The sequence below is a fragment of the Indicator indicator genome, chromosome 1, assembly GCF_027791375.1.
Source record: "Indicator indicator isolate 239-I01 chromosome 1, UM_Iind_1.1, whole genome shotgun sequence".
NCBI classification, from domain to species: domain Eukaryota; kingdom Metazoa; phylum Chordata; class Aves; order Piciformes; family Indicatoridae; genus Indicator; species Indicator indicator.
The window spans coordinates 17416423-17433493 of NC_072010.1; the positions used below are offsets into that span (position 1 = coordinate 17416423).

The 17071-nt window shown below is 36.3% G+C and overlaps 1 protein-coding gene across 1 annotated transcript in view; it reads right to left on the reverse strand.

The window, feature by feature from the left end:
* CWF19L2 (CWF19 like cell cycle control factor 2) overlaps positions 1–17071 on the reverse strand; it is a 77412-nt gene that overhangs the window by 6873 nt on the left and 53468 nt on the right. Inside the window, exons 13-14 of the mRNA XM_054384371.1 lie at positions 2258–2470; positions 426–542 (exon numbers count right to left, since the gene is read on the reverse strand). Of these exons, the coding sequence (XP_054240346.1) occupies positions 426–542; positions 2258–2470 (330 nt within the window). The remainder of the gene's footprint in view (positions 1–425; positions 543–2257; positions 2471–17071) is intronic.

Sequence of the window (17071 nt, forward strand, 5' to 3'; positions counted from 1 at the left end):
TATAAGTGATCATTCACCCTGACAAGTCTTTTCTTCTCCTTGTCACACCCAATGAAAATTCTAACTGTGAAGCCAGTTAGTCCACTTTTTGTGAGGAATCAACTGTACCTATGTTATCCCTGATAGATGTTTCTCTAACCTGCTTTCAAAGACCTCAGACAAAAGAGGTTCTGCAGCATTCCAGGCAATTTTTCTAGTGCTTATAAATTGGGACTTTTCTTCTGTGTTTACCCTGCATCTCCATTTTTCAATATTTGACCACTAATTTTCATCCACAATGCAAGAATGTTCTGCATTTTAGGAGAACCAAAAATGAGCTGCCAGGCTTGAAATTATGAAAATAGGTACTTACGACAAGTATATTATTATTGAAAATAACAGTATTTTACAAAACTGTTAGAATATGAGACGGTTTCTCAGCTAACCTGGATTTCTTCCCAGATGTCTTCATCCAAAAGAGTGGCTGCAGTATGATGCTGTAGAGGGGCTATCAGGCAATGACCTTCAGTTAGGGACTGGTTGCTTGGCAGAGACAAGTATACCTATAAAACCAATCAAACACTGAAATGCCCATTTTACTAGCATTAAAAACCTTCCCATTGCTAAGGTTAAGAAATAGATTGCTAAATTCAAACCAATAGAAGCCATTATAGTCTAACTACAGCAATGTATTAATGTTTTCAAAGAGGTCCCATTACCCATCAGTACCTCAAATGAACTAGTAGTATTCATGGAATAATTCACAGAATCACAGAATCAACCACTAACAAGGCAGTATTATCAGTCTTATACCCTAATCATTCATTATGAAATGGCCAGCAGGTCAAAGGAGGTCCTCCTACCCCTCTACTCTACCTTAGTGAGGCCACATCTGGAGTACTATGTCCAGTTCTAGGCCCCCCAGTTCAAGAGGGACAGGGAACAACTGAAGAGAATCCAACAGAAGGCTATGAAAATGACAGGGGTATGGGAGCATCTCTCTTACGAGGATAAGATAAGGAACTGTTTAGCCTGGAGAAGACCAAAGGGCTCTTATGAATGCCTACAAATTTCTAAAGGGTGGGGGTCAAGAGGATGGGGCCAGACTCTTTTCAATGATGCCAACTGATAGGGCAAAGGGCAATGGGCACAAACTAGAACACAGAAAGTCCCACCTAAACATAAAGATATACTACTTTGAGAGTGACAGAGCACTCCAGAGAGGTTGTGGAGAGAAAGGGACCCTGTCTAGACCTCCTAAGGCCTGTCTGGGTTTGTACTGGACCATGTCATGGCCCTACCATGACACCTTCTCTGAAGTCTCAAAAACCATCAGGACTTGTTCCTGTGCAACTTGATCTAGGTGTATCTGCTTTAGCAGCAGGGTTGGACTAGATGGTCTCTAGAGGTCCCTTCCAACCCTCACCATTCTGTGATGCTGTTTAGTACATTACTTTTTTTTACTCTAGGTATCTATCTGTATGCATTTTAATAAAATATTTTATATATCTAATGCATTCAGATATATATATATGTATATATATTGTTAGATATATAAACACATATATATACACAGACTATATATGTACACACACATATACATCTGCATGCATATATATATATATCTAACCTGTATACTGAAAAGAATAAATGCAATGTACTGTAATAGATACCTAAGCAGTTAATCCATTGGTCTATAAAAAGTTTTCAAATGAAAAACATCAATAATAAATTAAAAGTCTGGAGAAAGAATCACAAATCCTGTATTGAAGCATTTTTTCAGATAATTCCAAATATTTATGCAACTTTTAAAAAGCATTAACAGCAACAGGAAGGTTCCCTGAAGCAAACTTCTATTTTAAAGGATTTTAGGCTTTAAAATGGAATTCTCCACTTAATTTTCTTTTCTATCGTTGAGATACAGATCTTTACTAGTTTAAATCACTGCACTGGAGGAAACTTAGTCTTCCACAAATCCACCTACAGTCTAATCTCTGCATTCAGATCTTTCATTATTGCTTCTGTCTCCCACAAATCCACAAATGTGAAGTTCTGATATCAAAGATTTGCTTTAAAATTCATGGTAGATTTATATCTTTTTCTCCCTCAGCCTTGATATATTTGTGAAAGAAATTGGAAGGGCAAGGAAAATAAGATGCAGAACAACAAATAATTTCATAGATGCAATTTTGTCCTTAATCTTGGGCAATCTAACATCAACATTGCTTTCCTTGATTTATTTTATTCTTACATTTGTGCTAAATTGCTGTTTTCTTACCTTGGTGCCAATTGCAATAATAAGATGTTTAGAAAGTTCACTGCTATCAAAGCAGTACGGGCACTTTTCCATACGTGCAGCGAGCTGCTGGTGCTCACGTATTGCTCTTCTTCTTTGTATTTCTTCCTCTTCCCCACTGCGTGCTCCTTTAGCTGCTTTGGAAACAAACATGTCGTCCAGAGTGTAGTACTCTCTGTCAGTTTTTTCCATGAGCTGAAAGAGATACACAGAACAATTGCATGTATATATAAATAAGAATACTTAGCTCTTTGTAGGATCCTTTATTATTAAGAAAAGCACAAATTATACAAGCAGCATTTTGGTACTTTCCATAGGACATCTGAAGCACATAGAATCATCGGGTACATCTCCTGAGAGCAGTTACACACAATTGTAGACAGCATAGGTATGAAAATACAGATGTGTGAGAGCAGTGAGAAAAGCATATTACTATAATCCAACTGAAGGGCTAGGTAATTCACTATTATTGACATAACTTCCGCTTTAAATGGACACACAATTTTTGAAATCATATATTATCTGATATTTTATTTCACTCCTCCTACTACTACTCTCCTATTACAACTATAACTACCCTTTAATACATCTCTTGTGAAATAACTACACCATGACTCTGCACCTCATATTTATACTCTGTGAAAACATGCCAACAGTTATTCTGAGTGAACAGTACAAAGCCATTTTGTGAAGTGCCTTTTTCTTTATACGCAGCCTTCGAGAGCAACTATTGCTAGATAAGGATAACAAACACAACGAGCACATCACCAGGAACGAGGCTGATCTTCTGGTTTTTTTGTTTGTTCATTAATTGCTATATTTTAGCCATTTTATTTTAGTTAAAAGGAAACTCTGAAAATATTACATTTGTTATGAAAACATGCTTGAAGGTCAGCAATATCTTACAGGATCTCCATAGTGGAAACCCACAGAAACTTGATATGTCTTACATAGACAATATTTAGAAGGGATGGAGTCTGTAAATAGAAACTGGAGGAAATTAAGGTGACTCAAGGTGAGGGAGGACTAAGAAGGTGGGCTTACAGCAAGAGATAATGAATGGAATGGAAAGCAAGAGAGAGCGTGGGGCAATGGGACTCAAACCTAAATGACAGTAGATTTCAGTATGTTTTGTATCTTGGAGAACACTTTTTTAATGTATATATAGTACTATATTATTTTACTTTGCTGACAAGCAAATCCCATATCATCTTGTGAAGATTAACTTTTTTAAGGACTTAGGAAAGTATTTTTTCACTTTCTGTGTTGGCTGCTCCATATGACGTTAAGATCACACGCCATTAACACCCTAAACATGCAACACATAGCTAAAGCAAAGGGATAAAGTTTAAAGTTTTCAAAACAACTTTTAAGTTTTTCTCTTTAAATGAAATCCCAGTGCTGCAATACTTTTATGCCTTATTTGATTGTAATTTTAATCTCCCTCTCAAAATGATAAGAAGGAAAAACAAAACCCCAAACCAAACAAAACAAAAAAATCAACCAAACAAACAAAAAAATCAACCAACCAAACAAAAAAACCCCAAACAGTGCACTACACAGATTTCTTCATACTGGAAGTGCTGGTCCTTCAGAGTCGTGGCAGATTTATGTATAAAGTAGTTTTTCTCCAAGAATTGATAATGAAATGGTAGAATTGTCTTCACAGCACATCCCAATGTGTTTTAGAATACTGATTGAGGTAGCCCTAGCAAAGGACGAATGCTGAAGGCATCATAACTGAAGCACAGTTTCCAAATAAAGCCTCCCAAATATCCCTGATGTAGTTTGTGTAGGTAATTTTTAATATATATATAATTATATAACAAAAAAAACCAACAAAAAAGGCAAACAAAAAACCACCAACACAAACAAACAAAAAACAACAAAATAAAAAAAACAAAACCAACTTCATTTTATAGGTTAGATAATTAGTTTTCCTATAGATAACAGCTGTTGTTTTTCCTGAATACAGCAATTCACTAATACACACCAATAGCTTATTTTGAACATGCTCAGTATTTCCATTACCAAGCAACTGAGGAACAGCCTCCTTAATATTAATTTTTTTAGCTACAATACATTTAATTGCTTATGCACATTTCCTACTGGAAGCGACTGCAGACTAAAATCAACAATTCAAGAGATCAACTCCATTCTTGTTCTGCTTTACTGCAATGGTGTAATTCTGTACTTGAAAATAAACAGGAAACTCCTGAGCTTTAGAAAATACTTAGTTGTTGGACTGTCAAAAACCAAGTCTGTTCTTCTGTCACATAAGCATAAGAAAGCTAAAATTAGAACTTTCAGCAGCAGAAACTCCAATAAGCACTACCTGAAGAATGACCCCACTTTATTACCAGAAGTAAAGGTTTATTGTTTCCTTTGTTTTATTTTCAATAAAAAAGTCTGACATGAGAGTGCAAATACACATGAAACAAGACAGCTGGCAAAGAAAAAGAAGAGTGGAAATCCAAACACCTTGGCTATCAGGAGTATCACGTGCAGCACAGAAAACCCATTAAGATTTTGTAACGCTTGCACTCAGGAGTCATGGAAACTCCTAGTTTGTTATGCATGACCTCTTTTAAGCAATACTACTTTTCACAGCACTTTAAAAATACTCTACAGATCTTCTTGTGATCAAATAAATATTCATCTTATTAAGCAGGCTAGAGGTCTTTTTTCAACAGTGGATAAAGTACTTCATACTAAGAGACATCTGGGACTCAAAAGACAATGCAGTAAACTTTTATAAAGTGCTGTTTAAAGACCAGATCTCATTTCTCCTCATACACACATAACTAACAGATTACTATATTTTAAGTGGTAATTCAGTGTTACAGGTTAAGACTAATGTCTTCATTGTAAATAGGTTTCTCCAGAGAATTCAAGAGAGTCTGAGGGATGGGCTCTTCAAGGGACTGAACGCAATTGTAAGAGACATGTTTATCCTATTCTATCAGCCTGCAAAATTCCTAAATAATCTGAAAAACACAGTGTGTTTCTCTTTCTCTAGCTTGCTTCTTTCCCTCTGTCTCTGTTTTCTGACATTGCTTGCTTGGTCTGATTATTTCTGTTTGGGTTAGGGGTAAGAACACTGGCTGGAATGAGAGGGAGATAACTTGTTAGCTAGCAGCAGCCCTCTGGGCTTTTGTGTCCAGGGGGATGTGAGCTCTTTCTATACAGGGGGTGTTAGCTGGGCTATTGCCTAGTTTTATATGTAAATATATTTTTGTATATGTTTATTATCTATTATGCTTTTATGTTTAGTTTCATTTTTGAAATAATTTCATTTTACTTCCAAATTCTGCATAGTGGGATAATTTACTCTCTGGGGTAAATTCCATATTTTGTCTGGTCAAAACACCACATTCAGTAAGACTAAAAAGAAATTACACTGCTGTTCTTCAGGAAATGTACTTTTTTGCATCACATTTGAGGCAATATGAAAAAAAAAATAGTCATCATTTGATGAGTCATAAGAGAAGGTCAGAAGCAATATAATCCAATACATGACCATGAGTGGAATCAATGAAAAGAATCACAATTCAGGAGGGTTAAAAAGGAAAAAAAAAGAAGCTACAATTGCAATTTAAAAGTCTTCTAAATAAATAAAATCAAAAAAGCACCTCACCCAATCAGCCCTCAGCAAAAGTTGCGTCACCCTAAACAATGGTGATTAAGATTTCTCAGTTTCACCAGAGAATTCTCCTTGTGCTTCCTGGAAGTCCAACAGTGGTATTTCAGGACTCTAAAGCCCTCAAAGTAAAGGAAAACAGTGGAAAAGATTAAATAACACCTTGACTTCTAATATTACTAAGCAGGCTATATCTATATATCTATATCTATATCTATATCTATATATATCTATATATAGATATATATATATATATATATGAGTGGAATCATGTGCATTTATCACCTATTCAATGTAAGCTCCCAGTGCAGCCTGGATCCCACTCAAGGTATGTGAATCAGGCTAGAGTAAGTCAGTGGAGAGTTTTAAAAATTTTCACATTTTTCATGGAAACAAAAAGATACAGAGAAGAGCTCTTCATACCACTAGAGGCCACGGGAGCCAAACAACATTGCACTTCTGGTTTAAGATCTATGTTGGTTAACAGAATTAGATGAAGCACCCTGGGGAAGGAAGACTAAATGTAAAATTACTTTCGAGAAGTAAAGGAACAAGAAAAGGTCGGCAGCAATGCAGCATTTGGAGCAGAGAAGCCGTATTAAAGGGGTATTTTAAATATTTTAAAGAGGTATTTTAAAGAAGTATTCACAGATCATTTCCAGTTTACATCTACCATAGTGTCTCTACCAGCAAGTACGAGCAAATTATAGATCCAATTGCAATACTAACAAAAGATAATAAGGAATGCAAGAGGGTTCAAGAATCCAATACCCCAGCTTCAAAGACATTAAATAAGTGCTTAAAATGAGTTCAATAGAAAATTATTTTAAACATTTCAACTTTCTCATGCAATTAAAAAAACCTAGTCACTAATAATTCATGTTCAATTGGGTGCTCTCCAAGCACTATACCCTCTCTTGCTGAAGAAAACCAGACAAGGACAAAGTGGAAAAACAAATCCTTTTTCCCCCCTTTTTCATAGCTTTAAAGAGTTTGAGACCTTTATTCAAGTCATAAATCTAGCACATCAATGCACAATGCCAGTATACTGCAGTTCTGACACAGAAACCAAGTTACAAATGGTCACTCTGCCCTTGAATTTTTGTTTCTTGCCATGCTTTATCCTATCCTTTAGATGAATTTAAAGAGTGTTAAAAGGGGATATATTTTCAACTCTAAAAACAATAGCCATGATAGGATTAAGAATTTCTTTGCAAATGCCCCATTTCAGTGTTCTTCCAACATACCTCACAACAGTTCAGGAAGTACAGAAACCTAAAACCAGGCAAAAATATCAACCAGCAAGAACTGTGCACTCCTACTGAAATGATATGAATGTAAGTGGAAAAATCCATTCAGCAATGTTTTCTGCCCTAAAAACAAACAAACACCCACTAATGACATTTATTCTGCAACATTAGAATAGCAGCAGTGAACATCACTAACACAATCCCTGCCAGTAGCAATGAAAATGAAATTTAAAATATTTTTAAGGCACAATTCCTTAAATGTGATTATACCTCAAATCCTAAAAAATGCCAAGCATCAATGTGTCAGAAGTGAAATAAAATAGAACACAGCTGCTACTATGGCAGACTCAGAAGTACTCTTCAACTGTTACTCTAAATGTTGGTCTTTTTGAAAAGTTATGCAGGAGGAAAAGGGAAATTCTCTTTAAAACAATTTATACTCTTATGTTTATAATAAGGTGCCGAGTGCATTCTGTCAATTACTCAGCCATAATAAAAATCTTTCAAAAAACATTCAAGGGAATTGAAAGAGCAAGAGGAAAATGTTCTCCAAAATACCAGAAGGAAAGCAAGTAATCATTTAAAAACTGATTTCTTTCATACATATCTTCTTCCACACAAAAGACAGAGCTAGCAAAAACCCAAAGGAGGAACTACACTCCTGTATTAGAGTTGCCAGAAAGCTGCTGATCTGCATCAGCTGAAGCAGCATCACACCTGTCGATCATCAAAGTCAGTGTACTCTAGAAGTTCTGTATTGAGTTCCCTCAAGACGCTTGATATTGCTTAGGATGGTCCTCAGTGTATTTCAGGTGCTTCACAGGTCACAAAGAAGCAGGAAGTCACACAGATATATCACTTTTAAGTCAGGATGTCCTACAAAGCATCATTGAACTGCTGAAATTAACAGACATCTATAAAGGCAAAGCGCCTTAAGTCCTTGTTTCTACCAGACACTGGCCAAAATGAAGACCTGACAAACTGATGTGCTCATAAGACAAATCATCTCCACAGTCCCTTGTCTTCTCTCTCCCATTTCACTTTTTTTTTTTTTGTTCTGAGCTCATCTGCCACTTTCTTCCTCCATATGCAGCGTTTGTTTTCCAACTTTTCTTTCTCTTTTGGCAAGCACCAGTTAACACACAGGTGGCCTTAAGCACCAGGCAAAATGACATAGCCTCCTACACCTCATAGTGTTAATCGTATAACTGAAATTTCTGCCATCCATCTGACAAGGAATCCGTTCTCCACAACCAGGATGCAGTTTTGGTTCAACCAAAAGAGAGAGCATCACAATTTTGCTTGCCTTGTCCAAGAAAGGCATGTAATACACAAACATTTAAACAGCAGTCAGGGAATGCATCCAAATTTCTTTCAGGAGCTTATAAAATTCATCCTTTGGGCTCTCATTTGGACAGCTCTAATACACTGCAAATGTGGCCAAAACACAAGGAGGGAGATCTCTAACCATTCAGCACAGGAATTCAGCAGAAGATCAGCATCTGACTACACTAAAATGGGAAGGATTTGAGAGAGGGAAAAATTGCAATGTTGTGTTTGCTGATTAAATTTCTAACATTGTAATTAGCACAAGTAATATCAACATATTACATGAATAATTTCATTGTAGCACATTATTTTCATAAAATAATTTATGTTTTTTTACATTTTTTACATTACTGAAACCATCAGGCACCTTGGCACAGGGCTATCTCCTAAAGTAAACCTGGTAGGTCTGAGCAAGGTATACTCCTGGGTCAGTCATATTTTTCTGACAATGTATGTTCAAGATAACTGGGAATTGTATCTCATAGCTTAATTTTAAACTGATTGTATTTTTCTTATTGCTGCATTAAAACCCTGCAGTCTCATACACTGCTGGCTGCCTATACACTCCAGCTGAAGTGTGCTGTGGGTTGTCTCTGCTGCTAGTCCTTGCTATTTGGAAAGCAAGTTCTGGGTAAGAATTTAATATCATTGTGATACTGAAAGAAAACCTCAAGAGGCAGAATTCTTAATCATCAGGGATTTTTCTTTTATGATACTCCAAGTACTTTTTTTTCCCCCCTCTTCAAATTTCTTCTGAGATTTAAGGATGAAACAGGAAATTCCATTAAATACAATTAGCACGGTAACAAAATATGCCTGCATCTTTCTAGTGTGGGTTACTTCCAGCATTTTTGTATGTATGCTTTTCTGCTTACATCCTCATTCTATTTTGTATGCAAGTATTGAACTTCTTTTCTTGCTTTCTTGCTAACGCAATCAGTTAAAGTTACTTCCATATAAGCTAATGAAAGTGCATCTGCTTGGAAAAAGACGTGAAAAAAAGTCTATAGATTGTACAAAACCTATCAGTTTGGTTTTAAATTGTCATGGCAACACTGACGTCTTTAACTTTAAATAACAGAGTTAATATTTGTGGAATGTTGTATTCATAATATATTTTGGGAAGCTTCAATAAGGAAGAATAAACTATTATTTTAGAATATAAATCTGAGTGTCATATCTGATCACATTTAAATTTACTCAGCATTTAGCACTTACTGTTTACAGCAAAATCACCTCAACCTCTCTGAAATCAAATAACATTTACTCAAGCCAAATGAAGGCATATTTTTATCACATTAATTTTTTTACAAGTCCAAACTCCCTACAACCACAGATACCTGGATTTGTAGGTTTAATTCAACATATAATTCAGGATAGAGGTATTTCCCAAACCTATCATTCCAGTGACATAAATAATATGTCAGAGACATAGTATCAAAGGAGTTTAGCATACCAACACACAGAGTGCTTTTAATGCCTATGACACTGACAGGAAAGTATGAATCATGTTGATGAGCAAGGTAGCTCAGGGTTACCTTTAAGCAGCAGAAGTCAAGCAATAAAAAAACCAGCAGAGCAATGCTCAATGGTTAGGGTAACTTCTTGTTTCAGTTACTTGAAATAAAAACTGTAGATTTTGCTATAAGTGGCTATTAGGACAGATAAAACTTTATATGCAAGTCAATGAAATAAATCTAAGCAAAAAAAAATATACCTCCAGGCATAGAATTCTGCTATTAAAAGAGTGATTAGCATTTAACTTTAGTTACCTCTCACCATAATTTTAATGTCTAGAAAGGGTTCTCCTGCACGAGTCTTCAGCAGCAGCATATCTTGTAGTTTTAACACAATTCGTGAAGAAAGCCAAATGCTCATGAAGCCATTTAATACGGACTGCAGGTTTTCCTTCCTAATCTATCTGTCCTTACTGTTAATTTCTTTCTTTTTCTGTCTCCACACAATATACACTGAAAGTTTAGTGCATTGAACTGAAACAGTGTGACACAGGACAAGGTGTTTGAAATTGTTTTCTTTTGGATTTTCATATTCTTTACAGCAAACCATGTACATGTAAAGTAAAAGTGAAAAGAAACAGTGCATCATAGATTTATTAGTGTCATCATGTCTATTAAATACTGTGCTACAATGGCTTCACCATGAAAAGAAAGAAGTGAAAAAGGGTTATAATAGTGGCAGCAGCAACATTCTGCTTCTTTTTCCCTTGGCTTTTACAATGTTTCTAGACTATCAGTTTGGTTTATGGTGATGGAAATACAAAGACATGCAACAGGTAGGTTTATACAGTAAGTGAAAATTATAAAGCTGAAAGTAATTTTCCATTTTACAGACTTCAGAACCAAGGAAATGCAACATGCACATTCCCTTTGTAAAAAATCTGTAGTATCAGCATACCTCTTTAGGAAATCTCCAAGTAAAGGTCAGCATTACTAATAAAGTGCTCCATTTTTTCACTGTTTCAATTCATGTTATGGATTACTGTAGAGAATTTTAAATAAAATGCTTAGAAAAATAACAATGGCAAGAGGGGAATGATAGATTTCAATGAAAAGCAAACTCCAATTTAAAACAGGATCAACAGACAATTGAGTAGCAAGGAGATGGCATGTTCCATTCATCTGATCTCATGGTGATCTTGAGAAAAGGAAAACTTTACAGGTGGAAAAACAACTTAAAACTCTTGTTTAGTGTGTGGACCTGGGTGGGAATGAAGGATGAGATAAAGTCATGTAGACCTTCATTTGCCAACAAGACTAGACAGGTTTCATGGACAGAGATTTTGGATCTCTGTACCCACATTTCTTCTAAGTTCCATGTAAAAAAGGAACCCCTTTTATGAATTATATCTATTTCAGTATCTCCATCACCCTTTACAAAATTGCAATTATGTCACTATCATGAGAGATTGATAACAACTACTCTATATACCATTTGAAATACCTCAAAACCACTAAATATTGGGACAATAATATTCACGTGGAGCAGAGCATTCAGCTGCGAAAAAGCTAGAAAATATGCTGCTCTTTTTCAGTTCTTTCCCATTCATGAGAGCAGTGGCTATTTCCTCTGTCCTCAATAGCCATATGGCTGGAATTTTCTTTTTGGCATAGTAAGGGAAACTGATAACAAAATCCTGGGGGAAATAATGTTGTAGTCTATATGCTTAGCAGTAACCACAGTTGACCAGAGCCACAACTGCATGGGGAATGCACTGCTGGCTGGTCCAGCACATTATGGGAGTGGGAGAAAACATGACGCACAAGACTGAGAAAATGAAGACAGGAGGGTTTAGGCTCCTCTGTTCACACTGGTAAATTCATGCTGGATTTAAGGTGGCTATAAAGGTGATCATACTGCATAACCAGAATTAGAAGGAGTGGGCAGCCCTCCTGTTGCAAGAAAACGAACATTCACTGGACTCAACAAGATAGAGATGATATGGAAAAATATAATAATAGTAATAATATAGAATAAGAATGTAGAATAATAATAATATATAATAATAATACATAATAATAATAATATAGAATACTAATAATAAATATAGAAACACTAAACAAATCAAAACTTAATAAAAAAAAAAAAAAAACAAACCAACCACAAAAAAAAAAAACCAACCCAGGCATATTTGGCTATGTTGTGACAGCAATAGTTTGTAGTCTAACTTTAATTTTACTTTTCTGCACAGCCAGTAATTTTGAGATAGCTAACAAATTCAAGAGATTTTTTTTTTAATATTTTTGGTAATTCAAACAAATTTGTTTGTTTGTTTTTCCATTTGGCTCAAAGAGGCAACCAAGAGAACCTAAGAATGAGTCATCAATCAAACATCAGATTTCCTGCAAATTACATTAACATTAGAACTTACGGAAGCAAAAACACTACTGTAATGAGATGCAGTTGTGCAGTAGAGATCCTTACAGGAAGGTTGTGGTAAAAATATGCCCTGTGTTTCATTCTTCAGAAGCAACTGCCATATTTACAGTGGATAACCTTTCAGACCAGCAGCCATGCCTAGGAAATCACAACAATAACTCAAGAAAAGCTGTTCAGGCTGATTAGATGAATGAAATTATTCAAAAGAATTTAAGGAATAGGATGTTCCTTCTCCCATTCTAGGTAGGATATTATTTACAGACTTTCAGCAGTTTCCTCCCACTGCTCTCCTGAAGGATGATAGATTTGTTTCTGAGGATACTTTTTCCACTTCTAAAATGAAGGCACAAAGAGAAAGTAATTTGTACGTGTCAAATTTGTGTACTATTATCAAACTAAAACTGACAAAAGAGGTTTGGTTGCTAGACTCCTTCCTGGGCATAAACTGCCTTGCTGAACCCACTTAGGAGAGATGCAAAATTTTAGAAGATTGTCTCACCGAGGTCCAGATCATAATGTAGATACTCTACATAGCATAGGTTTATCAAGTACATAAAGAAACCATTTTGCATATCTGTGATCATGTCCAACTTTTTCAGACTGCTGACAACACTTCAGCACTAACAGTGATCCTGTAATGCTGTGAACAGACATGGAAAGATATGGAAAAACTCAGCACGCATAGGAGCCAGTTTCTTAATTTAGGATCAAGAAACAATCACCATCTGGGGAAGAACAGGTGACAAGAACTGATAATCACTTGAAAAGAAACTAACAAAAGCATGTCAGGTTTTAACAGAGAAGAACTGGCCTCTGTGATGCCTCTTTTTATGAAAACAAAACAAAAAATACCTTCAAAACCTAAATATGACATAGCATGGGAACGGAGGACTTTGGTACCCCAAATTAAAACTTGGACAACCCAAATATATTGCAACAGTAACTGACAAAAACATCTAATTTAAGGTCATGCTCCAGCACACTTAGCTAGTATGTAAATAATATGGTTCAATCTTAAAAGATTAATCAAGAATTCAAGAAATGCATTCTAATAAAAACATAGAATCACAGAATCAACCAGGTTGGAAGAGACCTCCAAGATCATCCAGTCCAACCTATCACCCAGCCCTAAGCAATCAACTAGACCATGGCACTAAGTGCCTCATCCAGTCTTCTCTTGAACATCTCCAGTGATGGAGACTCCACCACCTCCCTGGGCAGACCATTCCAATGGGCAATCGCTCTCTCTTTGAAGAACACTCTCCTAATATCCAGCCTATACCTTCCCTAAAATAACGTGATGCAGAAACACTGTACCTAGCGTAACTGAAGCCAATAGGAGCTTTAGAGCCTTCCCACAGCAAAACAAAGTAGTTGCCTAAGCCACAAAATACAAAGGATTCTTGCAACATTCAAAAAGAAGCTTTTAGAACAAAATATACTGCTTGCTCTACCCCGGTGTGATCATTTAATGTTGCAAATCCACCTCCAGCAATGACTAAAATCTATGGGGGAAAAACATAAAGCACATAGAACTGACACTTCTGCTACACACTTGCAGCTCTCAGCATTTCACTCCAAAAATCCTGAGCCCAAACCAACCAAAGTTTCCCTATTTAATATTTACCAATTAAACTTTTTCCTCCCACTCTCAATTAAGGCCTCCACAGCATCTAGAGCACAAATTCTACAATTTCCTTCTTCGCTGAAAAAAAAAAAAAACCAACAAAAACCAACAAACCAAAACACTTATTCACTGCTCTGCAACCACCTCTCATTATGAGAAGCAAATATAGTTGTTTTCTATTACCATTTTATACTAATTGTGTGTTCTGGTCTACCAACTTGCCTTTTCTCCCCAGGGTTGAAGAATCTGTTTCTTAAGGTTTTCTTCAATTACCACTGTTCTGTGGCTCTGACCACAGTTTATGCTTTATAAGCTTGGGTAGCATCTAATGCTAAGGGACACGGTTTAGCATCAGACTTGGTAGAGTTAGATAATGGTTGGATTCAATGATCTTAAAGGACCAACCAAATTGATTCCATGATTCCAATCTATGGTGCACTATGGGTATGCTACAGTAGCCTTATATGTTTTCAATTGTTCCTAAATTCTATTTTTTTTCAAATTCCAAAATTCTGTTTCTCTTTCCAATTAAAGCAGCAGTGGTATGATGTTTGTGGGTATATGCACAGTTATGGTTTCACTCAACTTCACAATTATCATCATTTTGCATTCATCAGCTCTCACCTTCAGCTGAATTTATTGCCTCAATACCTATGGTGCAATCCCTTTCTCCCTAGTTAAGAGGCCTAAAGCATAATATCCTTTGTCTGAGCTAGACATCTTAATTCCTTTTATAACCACGTCTTTCAGACAGCATTCCAAATAGGACACATGACTGACACCACTAAAATCTGTATCTCTCTCCAGAGACACTCTCAAGTGTATCTTAATAATCAGCTCAGATGCAAATTTCACAACGTTGGAAAAACCCCAGCTTTGTGTTTTGAGATTCCACAATTTACAGCGATCTCTATTTTTGACAGTCCTGACTCACTATGTAATGAGAACAAATTGTCAGGTCATGAAGTATCCCCTCCTCAGATGCTTTATGTATGTGTTGAACAGAGGAGACCCCTGATGGATCTGCTAGTAACCTCTTTTATAATAAAACAAACAAAAAATCCCACATTTATTCCTTTCTCTGTTTCCATTTTAAAGATCACCATTTGTAAGGAGTGGTCTGAAGAGCAGTATCTGTCTCATCATCGTCACCATGAATCGGGACCTTCGTACCTCAAGACCTGGACTGATTTCAGGCAATGAGTTTGCAGTGGCCTGTTCCATAGCAAGTTACTGATTTTGTTACGGAGCCTGTACAATGGAATGCAGTCTCCATGGATTGCACGTGCAGGTCCCATGGGAAGAGGCCTATCTGGTACCAACCATCCATACCTGTCAAGTATGATGGATGGCCCCACAGTCCCTGATTATTCCTTCGGAAAGAGGAATCATAACTGCTGCCAAAAGGGATTGATGACCTGGTGTTGCTAAGGGAACCATGAACCTTAGTTAACTCTGCTCATTATAATGTCATTATAATACAAAAATACACCTCCTAGCCAAATGGTTTTGTCATTTGTTACCTCACATTTGAAATTCAAGTTTCTTTTTAAAAGATTGGGTTTCTATAAATTTGAGCTAAAATTAATTTTACTGATACTGGTAACATGAGACAGTTTTTCACTTGCTCCCTCTAAATAATGGTTCATGTAAAACAATCACTTTGACCTCATTTATATGCAATATTAATGCAAAGCTCTTCTTGCATGCACTTATCTTTCCTAAATGTTCTAATTCTACCTTGATCAGGTTTTTTCAACACTACATTCCTGCAGGCTTCTAGTTTTCAATGAGTTTCAACTCCTGGTTTCATGCTTTTAGCAAACTCAAAATAATTACTTAAAGTAATTCCCTGAAGACAATTTTTCAGTCTTTCTTATCAAAGAGTACTTTTAAGCCTGCTAAGCTCACTTTCTTTTCCAGTCTCCTTACTTGGACATGCTAAATGCTTTTAAAATAAGAGTTGGGTTCTGGATTTCATTTTTCTTTTAACATCCAGAATCTCTTGATTTATCTGTTCATTCACTGTGGGATTTTTTTTTTAATAAAACAAATTAAGTCAAGTTTTATACCATTTGGGAGGGCACTCACTCCCTTACAATGTTTTCACCAGTGGCATGCATGCGCAACTAGCACTGAGTGCTAGAGTCCCTCATATCACACAGTATCACAGTGTATCAGAGGTTGGAAGGGACCTCAAGAGATCATCAGGTCCAATCCCCCTGCCAGAGCAGGATCACTTAGGGTAGGTTCACACAGGAATGCATCCAAGTGGGTTTTGAAAGTCTCCAGAGAAGGAGACTCCACAACCCTCCTGGGCAGCCTGTTCCAGTGCTCTGTCACCCTCACTGTAAAGAAGTTTCTCCTCATGTTGAGGTAAAATCTTCTGCGTTCAAATTTTTGAAGTGCAAGCATTTTCTCTTTACTCATTTTAAACTCCCACTAAATGAACTACACATTTATCATAATTGCCTCTTTAGAGAAGTTAAATACTGTATTGTATTTTCCTCTGGCAACTGAACTCATGCATTCATATGGTAAAGTTCATCCTCAGTTGTACAGAATCTTTATTTTTAGAGCAGCTACATACCAAGCCGGGCCTTTTCTTCACCATTCCTAAATAGATCAAATTGACCATTGTCCCAGAAATCTTTACAGTGCAAGTAAACAAAATCTTGAGAAATTGGATACAGGTATAAGAATGCTAACCAAAGATGCTATGCATACAGAACTGGGTTTTCCATGTTCTTCCAATTCAATAACTACAGCTCACGTGTTTTAGCAATAGGTACAGAGATGATAGAATGGGAGATGAGAAGCCATGGGAAGAAAGTAACAGGATACTTATTCCAATCCCCACTTAATGTAGCTTTCCATAGACCAAAAGCAAAAAGAAACACCAAGTAAGGAGGTATCCATAAAAGACTTCCAGATTGCTTAAAGCCAGGAAAGTACATAAAGGCTGCACCATTGGAAGGGTAACCTTTTTCCTAAGCAGCCAGTGTTGGACACAGAACACTGGGCTGAGGGAATCTTTCCTACAGCTTCTCAGT